The 10,460-nt window shown below is 35.0% G+C and overlaps 1 protein-coding gene across 1 annotated transcript; it reads left to right on the top strand.

Annotated features, from left to right (window-relative positions):
* The first annotated feature begins 6,115 nt into the window (after window positions 1–6,115).
* LOC111713226 (peroxidase) lies at window positions 6,116–9,373 on the top strand. Its single transcript, XM_023488084.1, has 4 exons — window positions 6,116–8,277; window positions 8,337–8,491; window positions 8,549–8,739; window positions 8,868–9,373. Exons 1-3 carry the CDS (start codon window positions 6,186–6,188, stop codon window positions 8,714–8,716), a joined length of 2,415 nt encoding a protein of 804 aa, XP_023343852.1. The 5' UTR covers window positions 6,116–6,185; the 3' UTR covers window positions 8,717–8,739; window positions 8,868–9,373.
* The last annotated feature ends 1,087 nt before the right edge of the window (window positions 9,374–10,460 follow it).

Genomic DNA, 10,460 nt, shown 5'->3' with positions numbered 1-10,460 from the left:
TTACGATCCTAGTTGAATGTTGCATATTTCTGAATTTGTATGGACGCTACGTTCTTCGGTATGAGTCGTTTTTAACAATTTTCTCCTTATAGACGCAACAGATAGAAATTAGATTAGTAGCGATCAAAAGCGCTTATTTTTCGCCGTAAGCCTATACCCCCTTTTATTTTTCGCGAACACTCCCTTTAAAAACCCATTAAAACGACTCTATATGTATAATCTAAAGTGACTGTGAAGTTTAGACGTAAATCCAAGTGACCCATTATTTGTAGAGTGTATAATGATCATGATCAATATACCAACAAATTATGATCCTGACCATGTGGCAAAATATTATAAACTCAAAAATCTAACAGTGATAACCAGAAAACTGTAGAATATGAAGACAACATTAAAGCAATACTGAATTGCGTTTGATGTTACAAAGTAAATAGCTTTACTAGAGAGTTACTAAATCGTTTATAAAGTAAATTAGATCTGTTTACAGTTTACAATTGATGTTTATCATGTTCTTTGCACTATTTAAATCATAATTTGAGTCTTAAAGTCGACTTCCTTTTCCACAGTTTTTGGGTTCCTGCTGTATTAAAAAATTCAGACAGGGGTGAAGTTGTTTTTGAAATAAAAATAAGTTATTTAATTATTTTTTTTCAATCACTTTATTTTTTTCATTTTAAACTCCAAATTATTTTGCTTAAATAACTCTGAGCTAGTTGGATGAAATATATAAATATTAAAAAGTTTGGTTTCTGCTAATACCTCAATAATGTTCACGATTGTGAACATTCCACAAAGTGTTGTTCACCGTTTTTTAATAAAATTTCCAAGATTTCTAAACTGTTTTATGTTAAAGCTTCCTTTTATTAAAAATTTATTATCTTTATCCTAAAAATACTTTAATTGTGAATGTTTTCATCAATAAATGCAGGTTGAGCCACTTCTCAAATTCTACCCAAAAATGCATATAGTGTAAACAAAAATGCATAAAGTGTACACAAAAATGCATAAAGTGTACACAAAAATGTATAAAGTGTACACAAAAAATGCATAAAGTGTACACAAAAATGCATAAAGTGTACACAAAAATGCATAAAGTGTACACAAAAATGTATAATAAAGTGTACACAAAAATGCATAAAGTGTACACAAAAATGTATAAAGTGTACACAAAAATGTATAAAGTGTACACAACAAAAATGCATAAATTTTACACAAAAATGCATATAGTGCACACAAAAATGCATGTAGTGTACACAAAAATGCATTAAGTGTACACAAAAATGCATATAGTGTACACAAAAATTTATAAAGTGTACACAAAAATGCATAAATTGTACACAAAATGCATAAAGTGTACACAAAAATTTATAAAGTGTACACAAAAATGCATAAAGTGTACACAAAAATGTATAAAGTGTACACAAAAATGCATAAATTGTACATAAAAATGCATATAGTGTACACAAATGTTTTCAACTATTTTGTTCTAAAAAGGTAAAAACTTATTGAGTGCAATTTATTGCCATATTAATCTAATAATTCGTGATTCATTTTTTACCCTTTGTTACCCCCAGGGTACCTGTGGGTTCTCTAATAAAGTTAAATAATACTTTGGTCCAGCCGTTTTGCCAGCTATAGCGAAGAGCTTTATTATATAGAAATATATACAGAGCTGAAAACTTTAGAATGAGATATCCTTAATCCCGATTACTTAATCTGAGCATCCAATGGACACACTTTTTATTTTCTTCTTAAATCGTTCTTTCTTGGATATCGTAGAGAAAAATCCAAAAACCGGTTTTTCTAAATTAGAGAGTTCCTCCCATTCCTGTATGTAAACTTAAATGGCGTGCAAAATTTCAAATTTATCGGCATCATATAAGCAACTCTGGTTGGTTGAATTTATACACTTTTCAGGATACAAGTACAAGATTAGGTTAGTCTCGTTATTAAGAAAAAGAGAGGATTATTCTCGATATCCACCATTTTAAAGTTTTCAGCTTAGGCATACTTGCTGTAGTTGCAGTGATGCACCAGTGTGATTAAGCTTACCCTGTGTTCCCCCAGTAGAGTATCTTCATCATCATTAGATAAGAGCAGTAGACCAGAAATCATTCATTCATCTATTATAGTCTGATTTCAGCACTATCTATCTATCTATATATCTATAAATCTATCTATATATCTATCTATCTATCTATCTATCTATCTATCTATCTATCTATTTATCTATCTATCTATCTATCTATCTACCTATCTATCTATCTATCTATCTATCTATCTATCTATAGTGTTAAGCCATGGATCCGAACTAGTGTATAATGGTCACTGTTCTGTATATTTTATAAACTACATATCTGAAAGAAAAAGATATGTCCTTACCAGGACTGTCAACATAATTTCAAGTAAACCCATTCAAAATAGTAGCAAACCCGATTCACAACGGTACCCTTGCATCCGTTATCTGATCCACAATGTATAAAATACAGTCGTTTTCCTCCACTCTTTCTGCCACAGAAATGCGCAAGTCTCTTTTGTAGAGAGACCACATTAAAAAATAATCAGTTTTCCAAAAGAAACGCAGTAGAGCTTGACAATGAATTCTATTTGATTTACTAAATTAACTAGAGTGTAAAACTTTGTATCTTCAACTCGCACAACTAGTGTATATTTCAATATCCGAGCTTGGCCAACCTTTGCGGTCCTAGTTTGGACTGTACCGCTAGTATACGATTACTAAAGCGGCAGACCTGTGTGTCAAGGGACTGTAAGCATAATTTCAAATGATCTTCTATAAATGAATAAAGGGCAATGCCAGATTCATAAGGGTATGCTTGAAACCTTTATGCAGTCCAAAATGTGGAAGATATTGTCGTTTTTCTAGGTTTAAGAGTGTTAAATTTCGTGCAGTTGAAATTTGCATTTTACTTTTGTTGAGAAACCACAAATGAAAATAATCAGTTTTTAAAATTTTTAACATTTCTATCTGGTTCATACTTAGGTAGCTACTAGTTTATAGCTTTAGTTTAAAAGTACACTGGGTTAAACTAGAAAGGATTGGAATGAGATATCCCCAAAGTATTATTTCTCAAGGTCTTTAATTGTATAAATATATTAAACTACATTGTGATATAATGTATCCTTGTATTATTCATCTCTAGGTTTTTCAAGGTAAAAATCTAACCAGAGTATAAGAGATTTATCTCAGTATTATTCATCTCTAGGTTTCTTCAGGTATAAATATAACCAGATTTTAAGAGATGTATCTCTGTATTATTCATCTCTAGGTTTCTCCAGGTAAAAATCTAACCAGAGTGTAAGAGATGTATCTCTGTATTATTCATCTCTAGGTTTCTCCAGGTAAAAATCTAACCAGAGTGTAAGAGATGTATCCGTGTATTATTCATCTCTAGGTTTCTCCAAGTGTAAATCTAACCAGAGTGTAAGAGATGTATCCCTGTATTATTCATCTCTAGGTTTCTCCAGGTAAAAATCTAACCAGAGTGTAAGAGATGTATCCCTGTATTATTCATCTCTAGGTTTCTCCAGGTAAAAATCTAATCAGAGTATAAGAGATGTATCCCTGTCCTATACATCTCTACGATTTCTCCAGGTATAAATCTAACCAGAGTGTAAGAGATGTATCCGTATTCTATTCATCTCCGAGTCTGTATTAATTATTTACATAAATCAGAGGAACTAATCCTAGATCTAGAATCATACTAACATCATCTTGGAGATATCCTTTCATACATTGATGCGCAAAACAAAATCTCCAAAGAAAATACGACGTAATCCAGAAACTTTTATCTAACAGTAAATCTTTGTTTTCATCAACGTAAGAAAAACATTTCCTTCCCCATAAAGAAGTTAAGTAATGGAGGTCAATCCCATCTCCTTCAAAAGTTACCAGCTTGGAACTCTTTATCATTTAAATATATAAAGTAGTAATCTTCATTTGGTTGTTTTGAGGTCGAGCATAAATCACTACTCCCTGGACCTATTTGTCTCAAATTTTTATTGGGGAAATCGGGAGAATTACGGGAAAGTTCGTAGCACGGTTTAAACATCTGAAGTTGAGTGTGTTGACTTTAATATGGAAAACTCAAGGCAAAACTGGGTCACTTAAATTCACCTCCACCAGCCCTTTAAAGTTAATATAAACGATATAATATTCTTTCTTAATCAAAAATAAGCACGTAGAAATGTTTCAGCCAGAAAGACCTTAGCAATAATAGTTTTATCAATCTGTTTAGTTTCACACCTAATACCCAAAGTTCACTGTATAAAAAAGATACCTTATTTTTTGTATTTTACAATCACATATATATATATAAGCTCTTAAAGGGACTGTTATAGACGTAAATTTTACAATGGTATTATTTAAAATTTTATCTAAGCAACGTTTTTGCTACAGGGTGTCCCAATAAACATGGGAATTCAGTGACGAATTCGATATCGTCTTTTCAAATAATTCTTTGATTTAGTATAGTGATACCTACTGAGAAAGCTGTAATCTGTAAGAGTTTCGTCTACTATGTTCACATTTTGTTTGTTTATATTTTGACTGCATACGGTTGTACGTGGTAAAAAAGAAAACTGCAGTATACAAACAGAGTAAACTTTTGAAATTAGGTATTACAATGCTCATTCATAACAAAGACGATATCGAATTCGTCACTGAATTCCCATGTTTTTTGGGACACCCTGTATCTTAAAATTCCAAATTGATTATTCTCAATTCCGGTTCTCTATTAAAGAGTGTTGTGGATTTACACTGCAAAACGGAAAGAAGGAAATTGTCCAGAATTCAACACTTTTCCATGCAGAAAATGGAGCGTTATATTTATAAAATAAATCACGAATCAGGAAATTGCACAAAATCAAAATCCTGATTCTTGCTTCAACATTTAGGGTAAACATCCTTTCAAGTAACTCTCCAATCCCAATTTATAGACTGGTATGTCCGATTTACAACGGTACCCTTTAAACCTTCATCGAGCAAAAAATAAAAAGATAATATCGTTTGTATAAATCTTGAAAATTTCCTTTGTTGTTTCTGCTGCATAATCCACAAGTCAGATTTATAGAGAAGTCACAATTAAAAATAATCACTTTTCACATTGAAAAACAAGAATAACTCGTGCATCAGATAAAGGTTAAAGGATACCGTTGTGATTTGGACATGCCACATCATAAAAAGAGGCGCACTTAAATTTACATCACTTTAAAGAAAGCATTAAGATCTGAATTTATTAGTGGGAAACCCGTCCTGGTTTTATCTGATTTTGCGTAATTATATTCAGCCTGCAGAACCTGCAGATACTGCATGGCACATGCTTAGGCCAAACTGTGCAATTTTTATAGATCTGGTTTCTAAAAAAATTTAGAAAATGAATGTTCAACAAGAATTGGGATTTTTGAATTTAAGATTAGTAGAATATTGTTAATGTGTGTAGGTTTCTGTTTTGTATAAGATATAAAAGACCCCAGACCGGGAAGGTTTCCGTCAAAGGTGAAAAATTTTGGCCGGAAAAAAATTCAACATTTATTATTTTTATAAATGCGGCAATTTAAACTAAAAAATCTGCGAAAATTTGAGAGCGATTAAAAATGGCGAATAATAACTAGAATTGTTCATAGGAAAGGGGCGAAAAACGCACTAAAATCCTAGTGTTTGAATATGTGTACTAGATTATAATAATGCACAAAGGTTTTAACTAATTGTTTGTGCGGTATTTTTGCACTTTATTTTTATCCAAATTTGTTGATTTAATTAACCGGATATGTTATCCAATGATGATGATGATGACAATGATACGGATAATGATGATGATTGTGCTTTGTCTTTGTTTGTTCAAAGGATTTGTACACTGAACCAGAATTATATAAAATATTAAATTAAATCACGCTGGGAGTAACCTATCTCCATCTTTCTATCTAAAATTAGTACTTTCTCACTGTCGAGTCTCATAAATAATATTTCTAATATTTAAAACCATTTCTAGTTTATCGCCTCACCCTAATTAAAGCAAAATGGAGTCACGACTTTTTCTCGTGATGAGGTTGCAGGTTCAGGGATTGTTAGGGATTAGAATTCCCAGCTCTCCAACCTTAAATCTAGACTAGAGCTAGATCTGTGCAGTTTACTTGCAGTTGGGAAGATAGTCTCATCCAGTGAAAGAATGAGAAATATCTTTATCCTTCTATGCTACGGATCTGTAGTTTGGGCGCAGATAAGTTTTCAAGGTTCGGGATCATCTTCAGGCTTCTCTGGGTCCTCTGTTATATACACAGGATCAACAGGGAGGGTTTCTCCAGGTACGTCAGGGGGTTTTCAAAGCAACAGTAGGTTTGGAGGATCAGATAGCTCTAGATATACGTCCAGCAGCTCCTGTTGTAAACCTGCCTCACAGTGTGCCTCTAGCTTGCTCTCATCTTCAGATAGATTGAAAAGTTCATGTAAACTCTCTGATGGAAGTTTTGGTTTATGCTGTAGTTCTGGAGGATCAAGCAGTGGATCTAAATACCCCTTCACACCCGCAGACCAATCTAATTTTAGCATTAGAAGTGCTAGTTTATCCAGTTCCCAGGTGTCTACAGCTGTCAGAAGAGGGCTGAGTTTTGTTGACAATGCAACCCTGTTCTCAAACAATTTTGCGTCTCCGGCTCGCAGTACTGGTGCGTTCTATCATGCCAGGTTTCAAAGACAAGCACGATCGGAAACCGGTTTACAGGGGAAATCAGGGTTAATCCTGGAGCAGGTTGCACGAGAGCTCTCATTTAACACAATAACTGTAAGACAAGCGGGAGGAAGTGCAGATGCGGTTAATTTTGGTCCAAATGTACAGGCTCGGCAAAATCTTGGATCCGGAACGTGTCCCAGGTTTTCCTCCTGTTCAAGCTCCAGGTACAGATCAGAAGACGGCAGTTGTAACAACGAAAGAGATGGAAACTTGGGAAAGGCGGATACAGTGCTCAGTAGAATCCTTCCGCCTCAATATTTCAATGGTGTAGATTCTCCTAGGCGGAGTATTTCCGGCGGAGATCTTCCGTCCCCACGGCTAGTTTCTACAAGCTTAGCTAAAGATGTTGATACCAGTGACTCTAGATATTCTGTTATTCTAATGAACTTTGGACAGTTCATTGATCATGATTTAACCCATGTTCCTGTAATGAAGGCAGGGGATGGAAGAGATCTAGATTGTTGCTCTAATATTGCAGGATCTGAGTTCTCTAGTTTCTGCTCTCCTATCTCCATCCCATTCAACGATCCATTCTTCCGAGGGCGAAAAAGTTGTATGAACTTTGTGAGATCTTCTCCAGGCCCAGCCTTGGACTGTAGTTTGAGGTACAGGGAGCAGATGAACCAATTAACTCATTGGTTGGATCTAAGTCAAGTTTATGGATCTTCGCTCATGGAGCAGAGAGAGGTGAGAGCATTTACCGGAGGGAGATTATTGATAAATGCTGGTCCTGATGGTCCTCTGCTACCTGTGGATACACAGGAAACATCATGTAAAGCTGGAGCATGTATGAAAGCTGGAGATGGACGGGTGAATGAGCAACCCAACCTTGGGGTTATGCACATTTTGTTTCTCAGGGAGCATAATAGAATAGCAGGCGAGTTATCAGCATTGAACCCGGGTTGGAGTGACGAGCAAGTGTTTCAGGAGACAAGAAAGATACTGATAGGAGAATATCAGCATATTGTTTATAATGAATGGCTCCCTATTATTCTTGGAAAACAGTTTATGGGATTGTTTGGATTATTTCCTCAATCTCAGGGATATAGCGGCGATTATGATCCGTCAATAGATCCTAGAATAACAAATGAGTTTGCAGCAGCAGCTCTCAGGTTCGGACACAGTCTTATTCCTAGCTTTATCAGGACTAACAACAGAATAGGGAGAGAAGTAAACCCAGCCTTCTCTCTCAGGGATTCCTTCTTTAAACCGGAACTTCTCAGGTTGCCCGGAATGATCGACGGTCTAGTGTCTGGGTTAACCAAAGAAAGCATTCAACAGTTCGACTCTTCCTTCACATCTGACGTTACAAACAATCTGTTTGATGGAGACGCAAACGGAATGGATTTAGTTGCTCTGAATATCCAGAGAGGCAGGGATCATGGTCTTCCAGGATACACAAGATATCGGGAGCTCTGTGGGTTGGGTTCGACAAACTCCTTCTCCGATCTAAGCAGACAGATGCCGTTCAGTAGAACTGAAGAACTAAGGAATGTTTATGATTCTCCCCAAGATATAGATTTATTTATAGGTAACTATTTGAAAATCAATTTAGATTAATGAAAAAATTAAAATTTATTTGTATTTTAGGTATGATGAGTGAAACCCCTGCTAGAGATGCTCTGGTAGGACCAACAACTCTTTGTATCCTGGGAGATCAGTTTGCCAGGTTAAAGAAGGGAGACAGGTTCTTCTACGAGAACGGAGCTCAACCTGGTTCCTTCTCTTCCCAGCAGCTGGAGGAGGTACTGAACTCATTTACATTTTTATAATATACTTTTTTCTCAATTTTTTTCTTCTAGATCCGAAAGTCTAGTTTGACCCGTCTGTTGTGTGATAACAGTGGTGTAGGTGAAATCCAACCATTGGGTTTCCAGACTCCATCAAACTCCAACCCTCTCATCTCATGCAACAATAACCAAGCTGTACCCCGCCTCAATCTTTCCCCCTGGAGCAGATCTAATGTCTAGTAGGAGGGGTTTACTCGGAGTAGGACTAGTATACTCGGAGTAGGACTTGTATACTCGGAGTAGGACTAGTATACTCGGAGTAGGACTTGAGGACTTGTATACTCGGAGTAGGACTAGTATACTCGGAGTAGGACTTGAATACTCGGAGTAGGACTAGTATACTCGGAGTAGGACTTGTATACTCGGAGTAGGACTAGTATACTCGGAGTAGGACTTGAATACTCGGAGTAGGACTAGTATACTCGGAGTAGGACTAGTATACTCGGAGTAGGACTAGTATACTCGGAATAGGACTAGTATACTCCGAGATGGACTAGTATACTCGGAATAGGACTAGTATACTCGGAGTAGGACTAGTACACTCCGAGTAGGACTAGTATACTCGGAGTAGGACTAGTATACTCGGACTAGAACTAGTATACTCGGAGTAGGACTAGTGTACTCGGAGTAGGACTAGTATACTCGGAGTAGGACTAGTATACTCGGAGTAGGACTAGTATACTCGGAGTAGGACTACTTTGCTCGGAGTAGGACTTCTATAACCGAATAAGTATTACCAAATAATCCAAAAAAACTAAATTACTCAAAATATTTGTATTTATTCCTCTAAATAAACATTTTTAATAATTATAAAAAGAAAAGTTTAGAATTATATTGGCAAGGGGGAAATTACAAGCGATTACAGTTGTCAAGTTTAAGAGATAAAAGAATTAGAGTTAAACCCTAAGATTATACAAAACTTTTATATCATTAATAAAGGGCAATACAGAGAATATTAAAAATGTGATGTTCACGGATTTATTAAGTTTACAAAATGGATTATATTTTAGTAGTATTGCAGGGATAATAATGTGAGGCAAAGTTTTATGGTTGATTTTTTTAAAGTAAATCTGAAAATATATCTGGAAGTATATCTGAAAATATATCTGGATGTATTTCTGGAATTTTATCTGGAAGTATATCTGGAAGTAAATCTGGATGTATACCTGGAAGTATATCTGGAAGTATATCTGGAAGTATATATGGAAGTATATCTAGAAGTATATCTAGAAGTATATCTGGAAGTATATCTGGAAGTATATTTGGAAGTATATCTGGAAGTATATCTGGAAGTATATCTAAAAGTATATTTGGAAGTAAATCTAGAAGTATATCTGGAAGTATATCTGAAAGTATATCTGGAAGTATATCTGGAAGTATATCTAGAAGTATATTTGAAAGTAAACATCATGGAAGTATTTATGGAAGTATATCTGGCAGTACACCTGGAAGTATATCTGGAAATATATATGGAAGTATATCTGGAAGTTTATCTGGAAGTTTATCTGGAAGTATATCTGGAAGTTTATCTGGAAGTATATCTGGAAGTATATCTAGAAGTATATCTAGAAGTAAATCTGGAAGTGTATCTGGAAGTATATCTGGAAGTATATCTGGAAGTATATCTGGAAGTATATCTAGAAGTATATCTAGAAGTATATCTAGAAGTATATCTGGAAGTATATCTGGAAGTATATCTGGAAGTATATCTGGAAGTATATTAGAGGTATGTTGGCACCTAAGTAAAGGTCCAGGTCTGAAAGTAATGAATCAGGCTGAATTGTAAACCCACTGCCAACAATATAGATCTAATCATTCTTCATCACAAAATTTCAAAAAACCTCAGTTTTAAAGAGACTCTCGACAATTTTTTAAAAAATTTTACTTTATTTGACGTGTGCAATAGGAAAATTAGGGTATCCTT

Source organism: Eurytemora carolleeae, unplaced genomic scaffold, assembly GCF_000591075.1.
Source record: "Eurytemora carolleeae unplaced genomic scaffold, Eaff_2.0 scaffold19, whole genome shotgun sequence".
NCBI classification, from domain to species: Eukaryota; Metazoa; Arthropoda; class Copepoda; order Calanoida; family Temoridae; genus Eurytemora; species Eurytemora carolleeae.
The sequence above is the reverse complement of the archived record's forward strand: the minus strand, read 5'-3'. Positions and strand labels throughout refer to the sequence as shown.

What these genes read in the sequence shown, in the direction of transcription:
- LOC111713226 (XM_023488084.1), top strand. Translation starts at nt 6,186, where the DNA reads ATGAGAAATATCTTTATCCTTCTATGCTACGGATCTGTAGTTTGGGCG. An exon ending in AGATATAGATTTATTTATAG is followed by an intron (nt 8,278 to 8,336) that starts GTAACTATTTGA and finishes TTTGTATTTTAG; the next exon opens with GTATGATGAGTGAAACCCCT. An exon ending in CTTCCCAGCAGCTGGAGGAG is followed by an intron (nt 8,492 to 8,548) that starts GTACTGAACTCA and finishes TTTTTCTTCTAG; the next exon opens with ATCCGAAAGTCTAGTTTGAC.